The sequence below is a fragment of the Monodelphis domestica genome, chromosome X (genome assembly GCF_027887165.1).
Source record: "Monodelphis domestica isolate mMonDom1 chromosome X, mMonDom1.pri, whole genome shotgun sequence".
Taxonomy (NCBI): domain Eukaryota; kingdom Metazoa; phylum Chordata; class Mammalia; order Didelphimorphia; family Didelphidae; genus Monodelphis; species Monodelphis domestica.
This window is the reverse complement of record NC_077235.1, coordinates 33301391-33327158: the sequence shown is the minus strand read 5'-3', so window position 1 is coordinate 33327158 and position 25768 is coordinate 33301391. Positions and strand designations below refer to the sequence as shown.

The window sequence follows — 25768 nt, the reverse complement described above, 5'->3', positions numbered from 1 at the left end:
CCTTGGGAGATAGGTACTTTTGTTATTTTCTATTTACAGATGAGAAAACTGAGGCAAATAGAGGTTAAATGACTTGCCCAGAGTCCCACAGCCATACATATCTGAGACCAGATTTGAACGCAAGCCTTAGCTACTATAAGGGGGAAATAGGGTTAATTTTAAAGGGATAGAAAGAGTGAAGTAAGAAATCAGAGAGGGGATAAGGTAAGATATCTAGCCTAAACACTAAGTAATTTACTCCCAGCCTCTGGGCAGGGAGAGTTATTTCTTAACCAGAGGGGACTGAGCCCTTGTAGCTGTGGCCCTGGGGATGCAGGAAATCTTTCTAAGAGGATAGGTCACACCTGAGGTTAGTCTCTTCTGAATATCCAGCAGTTAAGAGTCAGCTTTTCACTCTCAGTCTAAAGGAAAAGGATCTCAGGTCCAGTCAGCAGAACCTTCTGCCCCTCTTCACCAGCCTCAACTCAAAAGCATGAAGAATTGAACTCATTCAGGAAGTTGTCACTCCCTTTTAAAGACATTTTCTCTTGTGTCACTTCCTGTGTCATCCCCTAATTTTATATCTACCAATCACAGTTGATGCTCTGCTCTAAGACTGCTCAGAAGGCAACCAGTCAATTATGATTCATCACCTACTATTGCAAACATGGGTCACAGACCTCCCCCACTCAAGTGTGAATGGGATGTTTACACCTTTGGTGATTAAATCTAAAATGGGCAGATCTTCATACTCAACTTTTAAATAGGGTGTTTACATTTTGGGGGATTAAAATCTAAAAATAGACAGGGGTTAGAATTTTAATCTTCACAATGAGGGGAGAGTTAATTTTAATCTTCACACTACCTGTAAAAAGTCACACTCACAAGGAACTCTAAGAACTGGAGAAGCAAAGTAGAGAGCATTTGGGTGTATCATGTAAAAACAGAAGGCATGTTGTGGTAGAAGTATACCACAGAAGACCCATCCAGAAAGAGAAAATAGATGAGTGGTTCAGGAAACAGGTCACAAACCTAGAATGGAGACATGATATAGGACTTCAGCTATCCAGACATATTCTGAAGTTCTTTCTATTTCAGAAGTGGAACTACTAATAAATTCTTCACTTCCCTTAATGATAATTTTTGCTCTTTAAAATATAGAGGAAGCAACAAGGGGAAATGCTATTCTATGCTTGATTCTGACCAACAAGGAGAAACTAGTTACTGGGATAAGAATGATAACACCCTCATTAGGAAATGACCACACCATCTAAGCCTATTCTTATCTTTTCTCTCTTTCCCTATCATAAATTCTGATACGAAACCTAGATTTTTAGATAGTGGATTTCAAGGATTCAAAGAAAGCATGAATAATATCCCATGTTCTAAAATTTTTTAAGGAAATACAGTGCCAAAAAAATATGGGAAGATCTCAAGAATTAATTCCTATAGATATAAACATAAGCAATTCCAAGGAGGAAGAAAAGTCTCCCAAGAGATAGCTATAGAGTTCTATGATTAATGGCCAACTTTGATTTTTTTAAAACTTATATGGGAGATGGAAGCAAGATCATGTAGTTGTGATTAAACAGAAAAGAGCAGAGTAGTACTAGAAGAATAGTATTAGAAAGAATAAAGCTCAGAGTGCACAGAAAAGGGTCATGAATGCAAAGAACAATAGAAAGGCCTTTCTGTATTAAGAATGAGAAAAAAAGAAGTGATGGATCAAAGAAGTCAATGGTTCAGGGCAGATGGACAATGATGATGTATGATGGTGAGAAGGAAGAACTACTCAATTCATATTTTGCTTCTATTTTGTCAGTGAAAATGATCTTTTGGAATGGGAAAAAGGTGGTTAATAGATGATACTGAAAACAAGCGAAGAAATGATAAGAACAATGAATTGCCTTTATTGCATTCAAGTCACCAAGACTGGTAAAACTATATGTCAAGGTGATGGATATGATTGTAGACATTGCTGATGATTTTTGAAAAAATCATGGAGAACAGAAGAGCTCCAGGACCAAAAACTGGCAAATGTCCCAGTTTTCAAAACAAAGAGCAGAGTGGAGACTACAAACTACAAGCCAAAGCACTCAACTTCAATTCCTAACAAAATTGCAGGATGTGATTCTAATGTGAGCATTAGAAAATAAAGTTATGTTCACTAAAAGCCAACGTGACTCTGTAGAATGAATGCCAGTCACATCAGACTAATTCCCTCTTTCTAGTAGCAGGGTCACTAAATTAAGAGTTCAGAAAAGTGCCATGACTGTTGCAAATTGATTTCCTAAAATGCAAACATGCTAACTCTCTCATACTGTCCTTATGCTCAAGATAGTACAGAGGAAAGAGATCTAGATTTGAATCAGAAGAGTGCAGATCAAAATCCAGGTTCTGCCACTTACTGCTGTGAGACCTTAAGTTACTGACCAATTCTGGACTTCATTTTCCTCATCTGTAAAAAAAGTTGACTTAAAGGTTCCTTCCATTTCTAAATGTAACGATGTGATAAGATGAAAAAAATATGGGCTAAAAGACAGTACAACCAGGTGGATTTGGTTGGATGGTCGTAATAAATTAATGTCATCTACAGGGGAGGGTTCTGGTGGGATGCTCCAGGGATTAGTACCTGGCTCTATTATTGACATTTTTGCCAAAGGCTTCAATGAAGCCTTTGACAAATGAAGAATGGCAATGAAGAAATTACAAACTTATCAAATATGCCGATGATTTGAAACTGAACAGAACAGGTAAAAATGTTAAATCTAAAAATACCTCAAGAAGTTAGAAAAATGGACTAAATAAGATAGGATTCAATTTAATTGAAATAAATGTAGTCACACTTGGGATCAAAAAGTCAATCACCCAAGTATAGTATGGAAGAGGCATGACTAAATAACAAATAATGGGAAAAAGGATCAGGGAATTTCAATAAACTCCAGGCTGAGTTAACAGTATAATGTAACAATTTTTTAAAAGGCTAATGCAATCTTAAACTATGTTACATAAAATGGAAGTGTCATTCATGAGGGAAGTAATGCTGCCTCTCTCTCTCTCTCTCTCTCTCTCTCTCTCTCTCTCTCTCTCTATATATATATATATATATATATATATATATATATATATATATATATATATATATATCCCTGCTCAAATAACACTTGAGTAATATGTTCAGTTTTAGGAGCCATATTTTAGAAAAATGTTGTAGACCAGGAGGCCAGTAGACTTAGAGTAGTTTAAGTTTAACCTCCATCTATCCTCAAACAACCAGGGCTATTGTGAGTCAGGAGGCTATGGAAAAGACAGGGTAATTTAAGTTAACTTTTGACTCTAGGTACATTTTCCTAACCCAAGTCATTATAGACCTTTTAGGCGAGGAGTATATAAAGGGATCACTCTATGGGTCAAGAGGAAAACTTTACTTTTACTCAAATCCAGTCTTATTAGATATATGATGTTGGATAAGTGCCTTAACCCTGTTTGCCTCAGTTTCTTCATCTATAAAATGAGTCAGAGAAGGAAATGGCAACCACTCCAGTGTCTTTGCCACGAAAACTCTAAAAGGGGTCATGAAAAGTTGGACATAACTGAAAAATGACTAAACAAAAGGATTCTACTTATTCTGCTCAATTCCAAAGGGCAGAACTAAGAAGGTGGAAGTTGTAGAGAGACATATTTTTGGCTAGATGGAGGAGTAAACTTCCCAATAAAAAGAGTTATCAAAGATGGAAGAAGGGCTACCTCAAGAGGTATTGAATTTTCCTTCACTGGAAGTATGCAAGACAGGCTCAGGGATACTTGAGAGAAGACCTTGCGCTGAGATGGGTTGAACCTCTGAAAAACCCCTTCCAACTCTGAAATGATGAGTCCATGAATGTGTACATCCCATTTTCAAAAAGGGTCACAACTAATGGAGGTAAGTGTTTACAGTGTTTAGTCATGCATTTATATTCTAAAAATCTAGTTCATAAGTACAAGAAAGGTAAAGAAATGGCTCAACAGCCATTCAGGTGGAGGAAAAAAAGAACAAGTAGACTGAGCTCAAGGAGAGTCTGCAATGGATCAGGATCATTACCAAAAAGATTCCAAACCAATTAAAGCCTAGTGTCCAGAAGAGAGGAGGTCATACATAGTCCTTCTATCCAGTTCTCAAAGGGCTCAGTTAGGCAGGCCATATCTATTTAGTTCCAGATGCCACATTTTAAGAAGGACATTGAAAAAGCTAGTAAATGTCCAAAAGAGGATAAGGGACCCTGAAAATTTGTTACATCAGGATTTGGTTGAAAGAGTTAGACGTGCTTAACCTACAGAATAGGGGCTTTTTACCTTGGGTCTATGCATTTTCTTTTAGCGTTTTGAGAACTGTATTTCAGCATAATTGATATCCTTTGTAATCCTATGGATTCTACTTTGTGTTAAAAACATGATTCTGAGGAGGCCATAGGTTTCACCAGACTGCCCATGGGCTCCAACACACACACACACACGCACATGCACACACACACACACACACACATGTTAAGAACTTCTGCAATGGAAGAAGAGCCTTGGGGTAGGGGAAAGGGAGGAGGTCATGATAGCTGTCTTCAAATACCTAGAGGGCATCACATGGAAGGAGCAAGTGTCATACCTATTCTGTATAGCAGCAGAATGAGGGCTATCACAGGGAGGCAGATGTCAGCACAGTATGAGAAAGAGCCTTGCTAGTCAATAATGGAACAGACTGTTTTGCAAAGTAATAATGAGGTGTCTATCAAGGGAAGCATTCACACAATGGTTAGATGACTATCTACTAGGAAAGGAATAGATTATATTCTTAAAATGGGTGGAATCTTGAACCAGATAAACCAGAAGGTTTCTTCTCCTTCTGAACAAATGTAGCCAGCCCCAAATCGGCTCTGATTCAAATCAACCAGTATTTACATTCACTAGGCTATAGCTAAGCTAGGTATCAGATGGTTAGCTCTCTGAGATACTGAGATTATAAACTGCCTGAGGGCAGGCATTATGTTTTACTCATCAGAACGCCTTTCATAGACTTTGTACAGAGCAGGGACTCCATAAGTATAGGCTGACTGATTGATTGATTAAAGGCAGCTGAAATAGCCAGCAGCTGCAATTTCCCAAACATACTGCCAGATGTGTGTATGTGTGTGTGTGTGGAGGTGTTGGGGGAGAACAACAGAGAAAATGGTTTTTCTACCATGTGAAGAAATTTCAAAGAACAGCCAGGAAAAATAAATAAATCTCAGGAATTCTATTAAAGAGCAAACCCATCAGCTTGTCCCCTACAGACTCAAGGCTTCCTCCAGCCCCTTTTTACTATGCAATTACAAGAGTTCCAAGGTCAACCTTGCAGCAAACTCAATCTCCATTTAGAGCACACAGTCGGAACCTGGAAATATACCTAAAGGGGCCTTGGTCACACAGTCCCTCCCCTAAGATCATGTACTTTACTTCTGATGGTTGTACTCATTGACTCATTTTAAATCTTCAGTCCAGTTCTAAGAATGCTGGGTTTTCTTAGAGGTTTGCAGTTTTATGTTTTGTCCTAAACACATTAGCAGCACAAGGGAGCATGGTGGAGGGGTAAGAAACAGGTACAATAATGGCATTGAAGTGACAGGTGCCTGTCTGGCAGCCAGGGATGAGAGAAAAACACTAAAAAGTAGGCATAGACCTGCATTACTCCAAGAGATATCTACATTGCTTCTGATCCATTCATCAGGCATTGAGTAAACACCTTCTAGGTACAAAGTAGCATGGCGTAATGCTGAGAGAGCCAGCCAATGTATCAAGCAGACCTGGGTTCAGCTTCTGACTCTAGCATATATGGCTTTATGACTCTGGGCAAATTAATTCACTTCTCAGTACTTCAGGCAAGTCTCTGAGACTATGTTGTGAAACAGTTGCTGATGTACATTGATAGAGGGAGTTTCCCAGCAGGAGCTCCCTACACCAATGAAATCACAAGTCTAGGTTTTTTTTAATGTGCCAGGCGCTGGCCTAGGTGCTAGAAATACAAAGACAAAAACAAGAGTCCCTGATCTCAAAAAGTTTACATTCTACTGAGAGAGGATGTACCAAAAGGAAAGAAGAAAAGAGAGGGGGGAAAAGGATTTAATTGTGTTCGATGTCTCCTGCTTGTAAAATTTAGAAACGTTGTCACTCAGAACAGCTAAAATAGTCTCTGCTCTTAGAAAATGCACCAGTTAATCTGGAAATTTTACTGATGTATAATGTCGAATTTCCTCAATGTTGCTGGGTAATTATAAATTACTATAGCTGAACGCTTCTTCCATAGGCCCTCCTCTCTTTTCTTTCCTTTGATGTTCTCATTCACTCCCTGGGGTTATTTTACTTCTACGCCAATGAATCCCAAGTCTGCTTCTCTATTTCCAGATGTCTTCTCAAAGCTCCAGTCCCCAGTTTCCAGCCACCTGATGGACAGCTCCACATGACTATCTTACTAGCAGTTTCAGTGTTTCCAAATCTAATCCACCATTTCGCCTCCCTGTCTCTCAAAGGCTCTATTGCTGTTGCTAGCACAACCAACCCTTCAGTCACTCAGTTGCAAAACTTTGGACTCATCTTTGAGTTTTTCCCTTTTCCATCATTTGTCAAGTCCTGTTGATTCTACTCTTACAATACCTCTCAAACCAGTCTCTTCTTTTCCACTCCTACTGACCCAGCCTAAATTAGACCCTTATCCTTTGGGTTGAACCTTTGTAATAGCCTCCTAATCATTCCTCTTTCCTGCGGCCTCTCTCCCTTCCAATTTATCCCTCCATAATCTTCCTACAATAATGCTCTCTTCATATCACTCCTCTGCTTAAAAACATTAGTCAATTCTCATTGGCTAATAAATAAAAGACACTCACCTCCTGCCATTTATAAATTCTGTTACACTGGACAAGTCACAAACTCTCTGTAGAGAGTTCCCTCACCAGTCAAAATGAGGAAATTAAACTAGATGGCCTCAAAAGTCTCTTCCAGCTCTAAATCTATGACCCTTCCAAAGACTCCTACTGGACTCTTAGCCATCCTTCATTCTTGTCCTGCCCTCTTTTGTCTCTATATCTGTGCTTCTCTTTTACCACTGCAGAATGGGCTTTCCATACCATCCCTTTGCCATCTCAGCATATTCAAATCTCTTTCCTCCTTAAGGCTTAACTCAGGTACCCCCTACTCCATAAAACCTTCCCTTGCCTATCCTCCTTCACTGTATTCCCATCTACCTTGAAACATAAAGGGTACTTTCACTCCTGCATTGCCCAAATTCTCCTTGGTACTTACTTCACTCACCTTTGTATCTTTGTTTGTATAGTTATACTTTCCCGCTCTTTAGATGTTTTTCTACTCTTACCTTCTGCCTTAGAATCAATGCCAGCTTTTGGTTCCAAGGCATTAGAGTGGTTAGGGCTAGGCAAATGGAAATAGGTGACTTTCCCAGGGTCACACACCTCCCATTATATTTTGAGCTCCTTAAATATAGGGATAATGATCTAGCAATCTTTGTATCCCCAGCACTTAGTCCAGGGATTTGCAGATAGTATGTTCTTAATAAATATTGGTTGAATTTTACTTCCTAACAATGAGAACTTTCCCAAAGTGTGACAGGGTGCCTCCAAGAAGTTCCTCACCCATTAAAAATCTTCAAACAAAGACTTTAAGCAGTGTTGCAGAGGGCATATTGGGTAGGATATAGATTAAATTAGATGGCCTCTGGGGTCCTTTCTAGTTCTGAGGATGTGCTCATTGAACTGAATGGATTTTTCCAAATTTGATAAGAGGCAAATGAAAGGGAGGGAGTTGCTTTCCAACTAGCACTGGGAAAGCCAAGAATCTAGTCAAGATTCAATCAATACATGTCCATGTTTGGAGCTCTGGAACATCAAGAACATTTTGCAAGTTCAGCTGGAACATTAAATGAAAAACTCAAACAGTGTTAAGAATCTGTCCCTCAGCACCATTGAAGAGGAAGACTCACTTTCACATGAAATATCCCAACAATACATAACAATAGCCAAACACTGGAATCCAGTCTATCCTACAAGGCACATTCAATCAACTAGCATTTATTAGGTGCCTATTACTAAATATCAGGCACTGAATGTCAATCTAGAGATATACAGACCAAAAAAATAGTCTACCTGATCTCCAGAAACTTATATTCTACTGGGGTGAGACAACATGTACACAGATAAGGAAATATATTGTATAAATCAAGGAAAAACAAACATTTCCAGGGTGGAGGAGGGAAGTACTAACAATTAGGGAATCAAAAAAGGCCTGAAAGAGGAGGTGACTCACAGACTAAGCCAGGGGTGTCATGAGGTAGAGGTGAAAAGGGAGAGCATTCCAGGCATGGGGGATACCTCTGGTGCTACATCTTTCACTAAACCTTCATGCTTCTCCCAGTTCACCTCCAACTGCATGCAACCCCTCCTCCCAGCCTTAGCACCCCACCCCAGCTCCAGCACTTGGCTTATACCTCTCTCATGGCACACATTATACTTATAGGAAGTGTGCTTGTCATCTTCACATTAGTCTGTAAGCTCTCTGAGGGCAAGAACTGTGTTTGAGTTTAATTTTTTTTCAATTAAGCACTTTTTGTTCTCCCTCCAACTCACCCCTCCCTTAACAACTTTTGTTTTCATTTATCTTTCATTCATCTCCAACTCTCAAGGGCCTTTCTCATGGGGGTATTCAATAAATATTGAATGAATGAGTGAAATGGGGCTGAAGTGGAATAGATAACTTTTTAAGAACATGGTGTACTAGGGGGCAGCTGGGTAGCTCAGTGGATTGAGAGCCAGGCCTAGAGATGGGAGGTCCTAGGTTCAAATCTGGCCTCAGACACTTCCCAGCTGTGTGATCCTGGGCAAGTCACTTGACCCCCATTGCCTAGCCCTTACCACTCTTCTGCCTTTGAGCCAATACACAGTATTGATTCCAAGATGGAAGGTAAGGGTTTAAAAAAAAAGAACATGGTGTACTTCCAGGGAAGTTTGGGATAATAAATGGACCCTCTAAAGAAGTGATGTCACACACAAAGAGGTCGAGACAAGGTCAGGGAGCTATTATTTAGATCAACCTGGGAATATTCCAAATGGGGAAGGAAAGAAACAAAGACATGGCAGGAATATTCCCAGGGGTTGGAATTTTTTGTTTGCTTGGTTTTTGTTTTTAATGACTAACTTTTAGCTCCCATGGACAATTGCCACAAAATTCAAAGATTTGTCATTTTGAAGGGGAAAATAATCAGTTCTACAGTTTCTCAGTCCTTTTACCCAACCTTTCTGGATATCCTATAGAAAACTACCTCGGTCTATAGGATTATGTTGGTTCTTTCTGTGCATTTCATGTTCCATTAGAGAGCAAAACTAGAATAAAGTCTGAAGGAGCCAGGGGTAAATTGTTTTTGAGTAGCCAACTGAGGAAGTTTCAAGTGCCAAAATATTCCCCTCCCCCAATGGCTAGTGGTTGGCAGGATGCCATAACAGGCTACTGGCTATAGCCCTTACCCGCCAATGTCCTGCTTGACAAACTCTCCGGGTTCTTTCCGTTCTTGCCCAGTTCCAGTTGGTAGAATGGATATCATGAGGAGAAGCCCGAGGCTAGTAACACATAGGGAAGGGATTCCTGGGAACTTCATCTTCTCAGGGAGAAGCACAGAGACCTGTCTGAGAAAAACTCGAGAGCTGGGGAAAGAGGTAGAAAGAAGAAAGAAAAAAAGGAGGTCAATATTCTGTTCCATTTGCATCTTCCCATTCCTGTGGCAGCCCAGTTCCCAAGTCATCCCTAGTCTCTTCTTTTCCCCAAATGGTTCCTACGAAAGGTAATCAGATCTTGGAATCCCAGTATCACCAACTGTATTTCCAACAGACTCTCACTGGCATGTTCCAGATCTTTCCTTTACTCATGTAAGCAAGCTAGAGTGATCCAATGGATCCAATAGAGTGGCTCTTGGCCTGAGAAGGTGGAGACTGAGGCACTAGCCCCATATCCACTGCCTTGAGCAAGCAATCTTACTTGGTTGGTTTTTCATTTCTTTACCTGCAGAATAAGGAAGCAGATGGTCTGACATTTTATGAAATTTATAGGCTGAGTCCACAGAACATCCAAACATTCAAGTGAAAAGTCAGCAACCTCAGTGTTCTTCCTGTGCTAGGGTAAACAGCTGGATATTTCCAGATCACAAAATGCCAGCTTAAATCAGACCTGAGTCACTCCAAGGATGACCTTTTCCCTTTAAATCTAATTCCTTGCTTTTATGTGGCTCTTGTCAGGTAAAATCCTAGAACAGCTTACTCACACCATTCCCTATCCTGGGAATGTCCCTTTCCCAAATCTGCCTGCTAAAATCCTATGGGCCCTTTGAGATCCAGCTCCAAGAACCCCATCTCCAGGAAGTCATCTCTTATTGCTCTGGGACAGAGCAGATCTTTTCCTGAGAGCATCAATTTAGAGCTGACAGGGTCTCACTCCCTCCATAGTTAAGAAACTTGCCCAATATGATCAAGGTACCAAGTGAAGAAGCCAGGGTTCAAACCCAGGTCCTCAGATTCCAAATCCAGCATTCTCCACTGCATTGAAACTCTTAAGACACTTTATTTGTCTCCCTCTTATTCATTCGGCATATTTTACTTTCTGTTACCATACCAATATGGTAACCTAACATGCCAACAATGGTCCAACTAGAGGTAATCTCTAAGTACAGATTTTACTTCTACAGTGACACATCCACTTACATATATATTCACATATACACATGCATATTATGTATATACACATATAAAGGTACTTATTCATATGAATGTAGATAGACAGGCAGACACCAAAAAGAAGATCAAATAATACCAGAATACTGTCTTTTTTAAAACAGAATTTGTATTTTTCTTTAAATAGTTGTTCATGTAGGTTTTTAAATTAGCATTTATGTTTATATTTTTATACAATTATATATATATAACACTTTAAGGTTTGAAAGGTATTTTACATATATTACCCAATGTGATCCTCACAACAACCTTATGAGGGGAATACTGTTATCTTCCCCATTTTACAAGTGAGGACACTGAGACTTGCCCAGATCCAAAGTATCTGAGGCTAGATTTGATTTCAAGCCCAGTGCTCTATCACTGCTATCTAGCTGCATTATTTGCATGTAAATAAACTGCTTTGTAAGCTTTAAAATGCCTTATACATGCCCATGATTATCATCCTATCCCCACTATCACCATCCCTCCTCCACCTTTGCCAGCATGGAAGCTCCTGAAGGCCAGGACTGTATCTTCTTTGACCCAGCTAAGCTCAGATCCTGTGTCCACCCTTCCTTTGGCTACACCCCTTGGCTTGGGTCTTGGGGGTTGCTGCTAGTGATACTCTGCTGCTGACTGCCTTTACCCCTCAGATCTCATTGGTGAGCTCCCCTGTCTTAGTTTTGGCTGTACCCCCATTTGGAGGTCTCTAGTACATGGGGCTGTGATGGAGGGAAGAAGAATCAGAATCCTCAGAGTGTTTTAGTTGGAGTGGCCCCAAGCTCTCGGAGGAGGTGTTAGCTGGCCAACACTGGGCAGACTCCAGAGAGTCGCACAATAGGAGGTGTGCTGTGCTTCCTGACCAGAATGGGGCTGCAGACAGAGGTGAGGAGGAAGCTCAGGTTCTCCTAGCAGGGATGGCTGAGTATTGCTGAGGTGTGCATGATCTGCCAGGAGCTGCCAAAAACAGCTCTAAGAGACAATGAAATTAGCCCAGAGGAAAAGCCCCAAGGCCTGCCCTCAGCAAAGTGGAAGCAGGCAATTTGTCTTCAGTAGCCCATGCCCCTTGGGGCAGGCTCCCTCAGATCTCAGTTTGTACAGGGGAGGGGGCAGAGGATCTGAGGGAGATAGATTAGGGGAAGGCGAAGGGCTCCAGGGGGTGGGGAAGTGAAGGAACAGAAGTAAGCTGGGTAAAAGCTTTTTAGATAGATGAATGGATGGGAAGACAGACTAAGTGTAAGCAAGAGATAGTGAGAGACAGATGCAGACAGAGAGATAGAGAAAGGATATTTGTTAAATGCCTACTATGTGACAGCAGCTGAGGCTATAAGTCATAGAGAGCAAAACAACCTCTGCCCTCAAAAAGCTTCCATTCAAATAGAGTCTTTGGGAAGACTAAAAAATTCTAATCCAAGGGATTCTTTTTTGCTGAACTAAATTTATTTTTCAATATTTTTCTTTGGCTACATGATTCATTTTCTCTCCCTCCCCCTTCTCGGAGTTGACAAGCAATTCCACTGGGTTATACATGTATTATCACTCAGAATCGATTTCCATGTTATTCATTTTTGTAATAGAGTAATCTTTTAAACCCAAACCACAAATCCTTTACCCATATAAACGAGTGATAAATCATATATTTTGCTTCTGCATTTCTACTCCCACAGTTCTTACTCTCAATGTGAATAGCATTCTTTTTCCTAAGTCCCTAGGGATTGTCCTGGATCCTAGTAGCAAAGTTGATTACATTTGATCCTCCCACAATGTTTCAGTCTCTGTATACAATGGTCCCCTGGTTCTGCTCATTTAGCTCTGCATCAGTTCATGGAGGTCTTTCCAGTTCTTATAGAAATCAAGCAGTTCATCATTCCTGTTAGCACAATAGTATTCTATCACCATCATAAACCACAATTTGTTCAGCCATTCCGTAATTGAAGAACATCCCTTCAGTTTCCAATGTTTTGCCACCACAAAAAGCACAGCTATGAATATTTTTGTATAGCTCCTGTTTATTCTCTCTTTGGGGTACAAACCTAGTAGTAGTTCAAAGGGCATGCATTCTTTTAAAGCCCTTTGTGCATAATTCCATCTTGCCTTCCAGAATGGTTGGATCAATTCACAACTCCACCAGCAATGCATTAGGGTCCCAATTTTGCCACATCCCCTCCAACATTTATCATTTTCCCTTACTGTCATATTTAATCTAAGGGATTCTGAGTACTCAGTTTTATTCTTCCTGTGTGAGCTCCTTGGTCCTGCTTTGCAGCTGAGGTCCTCTTCTCATAGTGATGGAGGGAGGTGTTATTACCTTTCTTCTGTGAAGATTAGGTTTGAAGAGTATGAGCTAGTGGGAGATGCAAAGGGAAATAGATGGGAGGAAGATTCTATCCTTGCCCCCCATGCTTTCTGAAGGCTGTCAGGATGGAGGGAGAATTTAAAGTGTGCCCAAAAATCCTTTGGGAAAAATTCTTTAGCCTCAGTTGACTAGAATTCTACCAGCTAAGGTAATCATTTGAGTTAATGGGCAAGCAGCTCACTAGGACCCTTAACACCTAGCCAAGATCTATCTTAAGGGAATAGGGGTTTCTAGCCCTTTGAAGCATCACAGATAGTGTTATTAATTTTTAAAATGTTTGTGGACTCCATGTTAAGAACCCTTAATATCAAATCCAATGCCTTCATTTTACAGAAGGTGAAGCCAAGAACCAGATAGAAGAATTGATTTCTCCAAGGTCATACAGCTAATAAGTCATGGGAAAGAGAAAAACAATTGGCAATTTTAGGGTAGGAACAGAGTAAGGGATGGTCAGGGGAAGAGGAATCTCTGGATTTGAAAGAAACTGGATCTTCAGAGGACAAGAAATAATCCTAGGAAGTAGAAGCCAGGTTGCAGAGAGAGAAATGGACGGGCCTTTTGCCTCCTGCACAATTTTCTCCCAAGTTCATCCTGTCTCTTTTCTCCTGGCAGTAGTCATCCCCCAAGCCTTCCACCCTCTTTCAGGCGCAAATCCCTCCTCTATTAAATGACAGTGTTTAATTCAATCCAATGAACAGCACATACTTTTGGGGCAGTGATACAAAAGTAAATGACAAAAAAGTCCCTGTCCTCAAAGAGCTTGCTATCCCTCAGAGAAGTAAAAAGTAGCTGATAATGGAAAGGAATTTAGCATTTGAGTTTAACTCAACCTGGCAGATGAGTTATCAGTGAGGTTAAGAGACTTAAGATTTCCCAACCATCATGTAGCCAAGAGCCAGAGATAGGATTTACTCCTTGGGGTCCCCAACTCAGACTCAGACTCTATTGACAACACCAAGTTCCTTGGCCTCCAAAATCTATTGAAACTCTAAATCTATGATTCTGTCATCAAAGTTCATACCTTGATTCCATTCAATGAAGCTTTCCTCTCTAGACTATGATGAGCTACTTCCACCTGGGGTCTGGGCCCAGCCTTTTAGCTGGGGGTTGGGCAGCTAGGCAGCACTATAGTACACAATGCTGGGTCTGGAGTGAAGACTCATCTTCCCAAATTCAAATCTGGCCTCAGACATTTCCTAGCTGTGTGACCCTGGACCAGTCCCTTAACCCCATTTACCTCAGGTTCCTCATCTGTAAAATGAGCTGCAGAAGAAAATGGCAAACCACTCTAGTATCTCTACCAAAAAAAACCAAATAAGGGTACAAAGAGTCAGAGACAAGTGAACAACAAAATTTTACCTATGGGAACTGGAGTTCTGTGCTTGGGTAGCCTTACATGTGTTGTTTCCAGCTTCTTAGGCCACTCCATGACAGCTAAGCAGCAGCCCAGGTTCTGGGAGCATCACAGAATTAGAGCCAAAAGGGACTTTCGAGGTCATGAAGTTCAATTCTCTCAATTACAGATGAGAAAACCAAAGCATAAAGAGCACAAGTCCCCAAACTACAGGCCACAAGCGGCCCCCTGAGGCCATTTATCCAGCCCCCACAGCATTTCCAGAAGGGGCACCTCTTTCACTGGTGGTCAGTGAGAGGAGTACTGTATGTGGAGGCATCACTCATGTACAGTACTACTTCAGGTGACATAATCCTTTGCATGGTGCCTTGTTCTGAGAGTAACTGAATGAGAACAAGGCGCTGCACAAAGGATTATGTGGCTGCACAATAGAAGATGTCAGCATGGTGAGTGGCGATCTGGGGGAGGGGATTCCACACCATGTATACTGCTGCTTGGGCATTTATTCATAGTTTTTTTTAATACTCTGGCCCTCCAACGGTCTGAGGGACAGTGAACTGGTCCCCTGTGTAAAAAGTTTGGGGACCCCTGATAAAGAGGTTAGGTAACCACCTAACCTACAACCACAGAACTACATCAGAGCTGGACTGTGAACCTTTGTCTCTAGGTCCAATACTCTATTGTACCAAGTCATCTTTCTTCAGACAAATTTACCTTACCTTACCAGACAAATGTCTCATCTTGGCTCAGGCCCCTTAGAGTTCCTGAAAATCTCCCATTTGTATTTATTATATTATAACTTACAAGTCTCCTCCACATATATTATTAGCTAGTTTGCTCCTCCCAACAGTCCTGTGAAATCAGGCAGGGATTATGCTCATTTTAGAGAGGGAAAAACCAGGGCTCCCCCAAATAGCAGGTCACATTTCCATAGAGTATGAATGGTTACAAAGTGCTTTCCTGGCAATAACCCTGTGAAGTTGGTAGTATAAGAGTTTCGACTTCCATTTTACAGATAAGTAAACTGAGGCTCAGAGAGTTTAAATAACTTGCCTCAGATCATACAATAAGTGTCAAAAGCCTGCTTTGATGGAACTCATCTGACTTTTAAGTCCAGGGCTCCTTCCACTCTAAGGGCTGCCTGTCAGGTGATAATGAGTTAATTTGCTCAGCCAAGCTCTACTAATGTGTTGCCTAGCTAATGTTTCCTCCTCCCAGGTCTAATGCCTTAATGCCATTTCAATGCACAGGACTCCAGTAGTGACTTTGATGGTGGAAGTTCAGGCACTGTGACAGACCCATGAGAAGTAGAGAAGAGAGGCTTTGTATCAGGCTGACTTCCCGTTCTTTCTGATGCCCATCAATGCAAAGATAGGCAGGATCTAGCCCTGGCTCTGGGCAGGCTTTTGGGCAGGTAAGCTTATACTGGGGACAATAGAGATGACTGCAAGGCTGAAGGATATTGGTAAAACCATGCAGAAACCAGGACTAAAGGATTTAGGCCGTCTGATACAGCTGTCTAAGGAGGCCCAAGCCACAGAGCCCTTGCACCCACAGTGTTCTGGCTTCAGCCAAAGCCAGTAATCCTCTCCACTTCCTGCTGCCTGTTTTAACCCTAATTCCCCTCCCAACATCTCCACAATGGAGCTTAATTTCAAAGATCAAGGAACTAAGACGAAAATCCCCATTGGATACGTGAGGCTGGATAGTGAGCTGCTCAGACTTTCTGCTGCTTAAAGGAGCCTGTTCTCTAAAGGGCCAACCTTTTCTTAGCCCTGCATCCTGATATGTCCAAGGTAGGGCTTGCCAGTCCTTCTAGTATATGCACCAAAGGACGAAAAGCCCTTTTCCTTCCCTTTGTGGTCCTCTGGCCATGTAGGTTAGGTGATGCCAAACTTGTTTCAGAAGCATCTCATAATTTCTCATTCCCCATCCCTGGGCCTTAGTCTCCACATCATCGGGCTGAAGGAGCTCAGAAGTTACAAGAAAGATTCCTAGTTAGACAGACACAAGTCAGATTAGGTCCTCTCCACTGTCTCTTCTGGTTAAGGGATTAAGCCCTGTATTAGGCTAATTCTTCTTTGCCTTCCCCTTAAACTCAATACTGGGCTTTTTACATAGCAGTCCCTAAACTCAGGAAAGTGGGTTATTTGAAGAGTAAGTGGCAGCTTGTCAGCATTTCCTGTGCTGCCCACCAGGACCCAAGCAAGGTTGGTGGTGGTCTCCATAGACACTGCCCCTTCCTCCATTATTTTTGTCTTGTTATATAGACTTTGCTGATTTGCTAACTCAAACCTTTCCTCTGAAAAGAGACCATGTGTTCCTCTTCAGCACAGTGATTGATTGACTAAGAGAAGTACAATTCAAAGATTAATCCCTGCCCTTCAGTCAGACTCTTCAATCATGGTGCAAAAGATTCCACAATGGCCCACAGGCTCTATTGACTTGGGCAGCAATGCTTTGGCCCAGGAGAGGAATCATTCTGGAGATGACTCAAGACTATGGAAAGTAGAAAAAAGCAGAGACCCAGGAAACAAAATCTTCAGTAAGTGACAAGGGCTTTTGTTCAGTGTCTCTTCCCTTCCTCTACTTCCCTACCCCTCACTGAAAGGAAAACCAATACAACTATGCATATCAAAATCTCTGCACTCACAGAGCTTCAACAGGGCTAGTTTGGTCCCTCAGCATCTCTCACCTGAACTATCCCTTCCTAATGAGTGTACTTGACTCCATTTATTTCCCTTTACAATCCATCCTTCACATCACTGTCAAATTGATATATTTAAAGCATAGACAGACAGACAGACAGATGGATACATGGATACATAGATTAGATAGAAAGAGATAAACAGACAGATACATGGATACATAGATACATAGATAGATAGATAGATACATGGATACACAGATAGATATTTAGAAAGATATATAGATACATAGATACATAGATATATAGATACATGGAAACATAAATAGGCAGACAGACAGACACAGTATAAATGGAATGTAATCTCAGAAGAAAGGCATTGGTAGTAGGGGAGAGAAGGGTGGGGACTTGGAAGCCTTTTGTAGAAGATGAGATTTGAGCTACATTTTGAAGGAGACCATCGAAGCTGAAGGGTGAAAATAAGTAGGGAGAACACTACAAGCCTGGGTGATAGTCCGAAAAAAGGCCCAGAGCTAGATGAAAGGAGGTCCAACAGTGAGGCCATTATCACTCAATAGTAGAGTATCTGAAAAATAGTAGCGTCTAAAATGACCAAGAAGGTAGGAAGGAGCCAGGTTGTACAAGGCTTTCCATGCCAAACGGAGCATTTGCTATTTCATTCTGGAAGAGGAAGTTTTAGAGTTGATTGCAATGGGCATGGGGGGAACCTGGTAAGACCTATATTTTAGGGAAACCACTTTGGCAACTGAGTAGAAAATGAATTGGAATGGAGAGGAAATTGGGGCAGGGAGATGAATCAGAAGGCCATTATAATAATCCAGGATTGAGGTAATAAGGGCCTGAACTAGGGTGGTGGCTGTATACTTGGAGAGAAGGTGGTGTTGTATAGACAGAAACAACAAGACTTGACACCAGATTGGCTATGTGAGGTGAGTTTGAGAGAGGAGTCAAGGATTCATGAGCCTGGATGGCTGAATGGCTCGTGATACTCGAGATATTAGTAGTAAATTTGAGAAGATTTGAGGGGGAAAATGAATCCTATTTTAGACATACTGAGTTTGAGGTATCTATAGGACCTTCATTGACAATGTCCCAATGACTATTGGTGATTTGGAGATTAGAACTCAGGAGGGAGATTAAGGCTGAATAAATAGTTTTGAAATTCATCTACAAAGACATGATAATGGAACTCAGAGGAGCTGATGACCAAAAAAGACAGTATAAAGCAAGGATTCTCGGCTTTTTAAGGGGCTCCTGGACCTCTTTTGCAGCCTGGTGAACCTTCCTCAGAATATCTTTAAATGCATAAAATACATGAAATTACAAAGGAAGCCAATTACACTGAAATAATTATCAAAATCTCAGTTTAAAAAAGTTTATGGAGCCCAGGTTAAGAACACCTGGGACAGAGGGAAAAGATAAGAGGACCCAGGGTAGAACTTTGGGAGATGACCATGTCTAATGGGTATGACCTGGATGAAGATTTGGTAAAAAGACTAGGTCTCAACCTCCCCAATAAAAGTGGCTTGAGGGCAAAGATTGTTCTGTCTGTATCCCCACTGCCTAGTCATTTGCCATGTCTCTGGGATCTCCTTCCTAGTATCTTTCTTGTCCCTTTCCCTGGTAGCTCAGGCCTCCATCTCTTCACATTTCCTCTAGTAGCTCAACCACTCTGGGCTTTCAACTAGCTTAGTCATGAATAGACAGCTCCAGCCCTGCCCTTTCACAGTGACTCTGATCTGAAGTCAGCTCCAAGAAGCCTAGAGAAAATCTCCCTCACATGGATCCCACCAATATCTGAACCTTAATTCCAAACTAAGACTTGTTGTCTTTCCTCCTAAAATGGCCTCCTCTTCCCAGCACAACCAGCCTCTCAGCTCCCTTGTTTCAAAAACAAGTTTTACCATTGTCTTCTCATCCCATATTCAGCTCCTAGGTAATAAAGAGCTTTTCTCAATGTATCTTCCTTTCCTTGCCCACAACCAGCAATACCACTCCGCCTTTCTTCACCCTTTTCTAGAAGTACTCCAGTAGCCTCCTATCTGCTTTCTTGGTACCCCTAATGCTCCCATCCATCCTCACACACACACCCTTAGGTACCTTCAATAACGATCTTCCTCAAATACCATTTTATCACAATCAACTGCTCAAGAGCCTAAAGTGGCTTTGGATCACTTACTGACTCAAATCCCAACCTCTCAGCCTGGCCTACAGGGGCCCCTCCCCTGCCCAAAGCTCCTCTGCTGTCATTCCTCAGCATGGGCCTCTCCACTACATTCAACCCTATCTGCTTCCAGCTTGCTAATTCTACCCTTTGGCCCTTTTGCACAAGTCATCCCCTGCACTTGGCAAGTGAGGCAAAGGTTAATGAGCCCTGAACTTGGAGCAAAAGCCCAAAGTCAGATTCTAGCACGTGTGCACACTTGTGTGCACACACACATACATGCACACATATACACCCCCCCCCAAGAAGACTTAGTATGGGTACTCTCTAAGAGGTCCAATTATGTGGCTGCCCCACCCTTGTTCTCTGCCAACATCTGTCCAGCAACTCCTTCAAAATCCAAATCACCGCTGCTGGAAAGCTTTGCTTTTTTACTTCCCATGACACTCTGATCATTCCTTGCCTTTATGTGTGCCCTTAATCATTAACCCCCCCCCCCACAGCCAGAGTTTGGGACTGATTTTTTTGATGTTTATGTTGTTTTATTCCATGGTTTCATGATTCTTGTTGTCTCCCTCCTCCCTCCCAGAGCTGACAAGCAATCCCACTGTGTTGTATGTATATTATCACTCTATTTCTACATTATTCATTTTTGTAATAGAGTAATCTTTTAAAACCCAAACCCCAAATCATATATCCATATAAACAAGTGATAAATCATATTTTCTTCTGGGTTTCTACTCCTACAGTTCTTACTCTCAATGTGGACAGCATTCTTTCTCCTAAGTTCCTCAGCATTGTCCAAGATTATTGAATTGCTATTAGTAGCAAAGTCAATTACATTTGATGGCCCCACAATGTTTCAGTCTCTGTATACAATGTCCCCTGGTTCTGCCCATTTAACTCTGCTTCATGGAGGTCTTTCCAGTTCTTATAGAAATCAAGTGGTTCATCATTCCTTACAGCACAATAGTATTCCATCACCATCAGATCCCACAATTTGTTCAGCCATTCCCCAATCACAGGGCATCCCCTCATTTTCCAGTTTTTTTGTCACCACAAAAAGCACAGCTATGAATATTCTTGTACAGCTCTTGTTTATTCTCTCTTTGGGGTACAAACCTAGTAGTGGTAGTGCTGGATTAAAAGGCATTCTTTTAAAGCTCTTTGTGCATAATTCCATCTTGCCTTCCAGAATGGTTGGATCAATTCACAACTCCACCAGAAATGTATTAATGTCACAATTTTGCCACATCCCCTCCAACATTTATCACTTTCCCTTACTGTCATGTTAGCCAATCTGCTAGGTATAAGGTAGTACCTCAGAGTTGTTTTGATTTGCATTTCCCTAATCAAGAGGGATTTAGAACATTTTTTCACATTATTATTGATAATTTTTATTTCTTCCTCTGAAATCTACCTATTCATATCCCTGGACCATTTGTCAATTGGAGAATGACTTGGTCTCTTATAAATTTGATTTAGTTCTTTATATATTTGAGAAATTAGACCTTTATCGGGAAATTTGTTATAAAAATTTTCCCAGTTTGTATTGCTTCCCTTCTAATCATGGTTGCATTGGTTTTGCTTGTGTACCCTTTTTAATTTAATATAATCAAAACTATTCATTTCACATTTTGTAATGTTCTCTGTCTCTTGTTTGATCTTTATTTCTTTCCTTCAGCATAGATCTGACAGGTATATAATTCTATGCCCAACTAATTTATTTATAATATTACTTTTTATGTTTAAGTCATATACCCATTTTTAAAATTTTATTTTATTTTATTTAGTTAATTTAGAACATTATTCCTTGGTTACAAGAATCATATTCTTTCCCTCCCTCCCCCACCCTTCCCGTAGCTGATGCACAATTCCACTGTATCCTTGATCAGAATCTATTTCCATGTTGTTGATGTTTGCACTAAGATGTTCATTTAGAGTCTACATCCCCAACCATATCCCCCTCAACCCATGTAATCAAGCTCATATACCCATTTTGAACTTATCTTGGTATAGGGTATGAGATATTGATCTAAACCTAATTTTTACCTCACTCTTTTCCAATTTTCCCAGCAGTTTTTGTCAAATAGTGAGTTCTTATCCCAAAAGTTGAGATCTTTGGGTTTATCAAATACTATATTACTGAGATAATTTACCACTAGTCTATTCCATTGATCCACCCTTCTATCCCTTAATCAGTACAGCATTGTTTTGGTGATCACTGCTTTATAGTATAGTTGAAGAACTGGTACTGCTAGGCCCCCATCCATCAGCTTTTTTTTCATTCGTTCCCTTTGTAAACCTTAAAATTTCTTAAGGTTTACACCTTGATATTCTTGACCTTTTGTTCTTCCAGATGAATTTTGTTATTATTTTTTCTAATTCTCTAAAATAGTTTTTTGGTAGTTTTATAGGTATGGCACCAGGAAAGTAGATTAATTTATGTAGGATTGTCATTTTTATTATATTAGATCATCCTACCCATGAGCAATTAATATTTGTCCAATTATTTAGATCTACTGTTATTTGTGTGAAAAGTGTTTTGTAGTTGTGTTCATATAGTTCTTGTGTTCGTCTTGGCAGATAGATTCCTAGACATTTTATATTGTCTAGAGTAATTTTAAATAGAGTTTCTCTTTCTAACTCTTGACACTGAGTTTTGGAAATATACAGAAATATCAATGATTTCTGTGGTTTTATTTTGCATCCTGCAACTTTGCTCAAGTTGTTAATTATTTCCACTAGCTTTTTAGTTGATTTTCTAGGATTCTTTGAGTAGACCATCTTGTCATCTGCAAAGAATGATAGTTTAGTTTTCTTAGTGCCTACTTTAATTCCTTTGATTTCTTTTTCTTCTCTAATTGCTATAGCTAGCATTTCTAGTATTATATTAAATATATACAGTTTATTATTCTTAGTAAAGGCCCTTCTATTCCTATGCTTTCTAGTGTTTTCAATAGAAATAAGTGTTGTATTTTGTCAAAGACTTTCTGCATCTATTGAGATAATCATGTTATTTTTGTTTGGTTACTGATATGGTCAATTATGAGGATGGTTTTCCTAATATTAAATCATCCTTGCATTCCTAGTACAAATCTCATCTGGTCATAGTGAATAATCCTTGTGATATATTGCTGTAATCTCTTTGCTAGCATTATATTTAAGATTTTTGCCTCTATGTTCATTAAGAAGATTGGTCTGTAATTTTCTTTCTCTGTTTTTGGTCTTCTTGGCTTGTGTATCAGTACCATATTTGTATCATAAGAAGAATTTGGTAAGACTCCCTCTTTGCTTATTTTGTCAAATAGTTTGTATAATATTGGGATTAGTTGTTCATTAAATGTTTGATAGAATTCAGGTGTGAGTCCATCTGGTTCTGGGGATTTTTTTCCTGGGGAGTTCATTGATGGCTTGTTTAATTTCTTTTTCTGGGATGGGATTATTTAAGTATTCTATTTCCTCTTTTGTTAATCTATGCAATTTATAATTTTGTAAATATTCATCCATTTCACTTAGATTGTCATACTTATTGTCATATAATTGGACAAAAAAGCTTCTAAAAATTGCCTTAATTTCCTCTTCATTAGAGGTGAAATCACCCTTTTCATTTTTTTATAATGTAATTTGGTTCTTTTTAAATCAAATTAATCAATACTTTATTTAATTTATTTTTTATAGAACCAGCATCTAGTGTTATTTATTAGTTCAATAACTTTTACTTTCAGTTTTATTAATTTCTCCTTTGATTTTTTAGGATTTCCAATTTAGTCTTCATCTAGGAATTTTTACTTTGTTCTTTTTCTAGTTTTTTAGTTGCATGCCCAATTCATTGATCTTCCTTTTCTCTATTATGTTGATATAAGCACTCAGGGATATAAATTTTCCCCTGACTACTTCTTTAGCTGTATCTTTGGGACAGCTTTTGTCCAATTTGGCTGGGTCCATCCATGTGCCTGCCTTTCCCATGCTCTCATTGAATTCAAGGATACTTTCTATTTCATGAAGATTTATCTCCTCCAGCACCTAGTATGCCACCTTTGCACATAACAGGCTCCCAATCAGAGTTTATCCACTTATTAATCTACCCTATAGGAAGTTGCTTCTGCATTCTAAGCTCATAAGAGAAAGCTCATCTCCTTAGTTCAGTCCTTGATTACAGAGGCAGAACCCAGAGCAAACAGCCCAACTGGCAATAACTGGCCACTGCCTTCTTTCCAGGCTCAGAGCCAAGGTGAGGATAGAGGGGACAGCCTCTCGTGACTTCCAGAGATGCTCTAGCAACTGTGTACCAGGGTATACCTCCAAACTGTGATGTTTACTGATTTACCCCTCCATGCCCCTCTCACCAAGTACAGACATCAACACAATATCAGAGCTGAAAGGGAGAACCTCTAGTCCAGAGGTCCTTTTGAAAACCAAGAGTTCTTAACCTTTTTATGCCATGGACCACTTTGGCAATCTGGTGAACAATGCTTTTATGTGCATAAAAATGTAGAAAAAGAAAGGAGACTAAGTACATTGAAATAGAGTTAAGATATTTCAGAAAACAAATTCATGAACCTCAGATTAAGAACCCTTGTTCCAGTACAGATGTCTGATTTTACAGATGAAGAAACTGAAGCCCAGAAAAGGGAAGTGATTGGCCCAAGGTCACACAGCAAGGGCTAGGTAGAAACAGGAGTAGCTGTCAACACTGTGTGGTAAGAAAAAGAAGTTGGGGGGGCAGCTAGGTGACTCAGTGGATTAAGAGCCAGTCCTAGAGATGGAAGTCCTAGGTTCAAATCTGGCCTCAGACACTTCCCAGCTGTGTGACCCTGGGCAAGTCACTTGGCCCCCCTTGACTAGCCCTTACCACTATTCTGCCTTGGAACCAATACATAGTATAGATTCCAAGATGGAAGGTAAGGGTTTTAAGAAAAAAAATGTGGATCTAGAGTCAGTGGAGCTGAATTCAAATCCTGAGTATTGCATTAGATGACTTGAGCCAAGCCCCTCCCACTCTGCACCATTCCCATCATCCTCTGTAAAATGACTAAGCTGAGCTAAGTTAAGATCATAGGTGAAGAGCTGGAAGAGACTTTTGAAGTCACCTGACCCAATCCCCTGATTTCTTACTAGATCTTAAAGGTTCTTCACAGCTCCAAGACTATGATTCTACCCCCAGAACATTCACACACATGATCAACCCAATGCTTATTCAACTACAGAACCCTCCAGTGAACAGCCAAAAAATCATCCCCTGCCTCCAGGCACTATAGACAATCTAATTGTCATCATTCTCCAACTCAACCTTTCTCTGTTCTTGAATTCTGTGTGGGTGGGTTTTTAAAAATCAGAATAATTTCCTCAACTCTCCATTTCAGCTTGCTTCCATAGGCCAGGAAGCAAAGAACTGTGGCTTCTAGAAAATAGCAGGCCCATCTAATGCCTCAGGATTCAATTCAATCCAACAAACATTTATCAATTCTGCCATGTGCTACGACAAAACAGACCCTTCCCTGAAGGAGCTTACAATTGACTAGAAAGAGAAGACATGAACACAAATATAAGTCAGAATCTAAGTGTCTAGGAGACATCCCAAAAGTGTGAGAGAAGAGATGAGATTTCTTCTGTGGTAGGGCAAGAACTGGAAATGTCTTTAAGTGGAGAAGAGCAAGAGAACAAAGTGGTTAGACCTGTGCTTGGCCAAGTTGGGAAGGGTAGGAAGATAGGTTAGAAGGTTGCTTAGATGCTCTAGGAAGAGCTGGAGAGGGCCTGAACTTGGGGTGGGCGAGGGGGGGTACCTGGAAGTAGCATGGCTATGGCACTCTCTCAGACCACCTACAACTCCCCAGTATTTTCCTGGCCTCGGAACAAGCTCTTACTCCCTACCACCATCTCTTTTCCACTCCACACACTGCCTGATATTCTGGGACTCCACTTGTGGTTGAACCCTCTTTGAAAAATGAAAATAACCCCTGGCTGCCATTATTCAAATCTCTTTCTGGGTACCCTGTCATTGGCCACTTATTCAGGGCCCCCTAAACCTAACCCCACCAATGTCTCATTCCCAAGCTACCCACTCAATCCACTTGAATGCCTCTCTAGAATACCTAAACCACAGGTCATAAACTAGTTTTTGGATTAAATCTTTTTTTTTCCTTTTTCCCTGCATCTTCTTGCATTCTCTGAGACCTGGCTCCCTCCTGACACAATTGTCCAGACCACTCTTTCTAGCACTAGTTCTGCTTTTGCTCATTCTCCACAACTTGTCATGTTGGAGAACTTAGAATACTCTTGGTTCCCCGTTGCTCCTTCCAGACTCTCCTTCTTCCACCATGACTCAATCTCTCATCCTTTGAGGTTCGTTCAGTCCATATTTATAATCTAATCAAGATTCTGATGGTTATTGTCTATCAACCTCCAGGACTCGCCTTCCTTCCTCAATAAGTTCAGTGCCTGGATCACAGTCTTTTTCTCCTCCTCACTTCCTGCC

General features: G+C 40.6%; 1 protein-coding gene across 2 annotated transcripts in view; it reads right to left on the bottom strand.

Moving 5' to 3' along the window:
* Positions 1–25768, bottom strand: part of GABRA3 (gamma-aminobutyric acid type A receptor subunit alpha3) — a 204655-nt gene that overhangs the window by 163570 nt on the left and 15317 nt on the right. For both annotated transcript variants that reach the window (XM_007507295.3, XM_001376922.4), the window contains exon 2: positions 9513–9689. In XM_007507295.3, the coding sequence (XP_007507357.1) occupies positions 9513–9643 (131 nt within the window). In that variant the 5' untranslated portion in view covers positions 9644–9689. The remainder of the gene's footprint in view (positions 1–9512; positions 9690–25768) is intronic.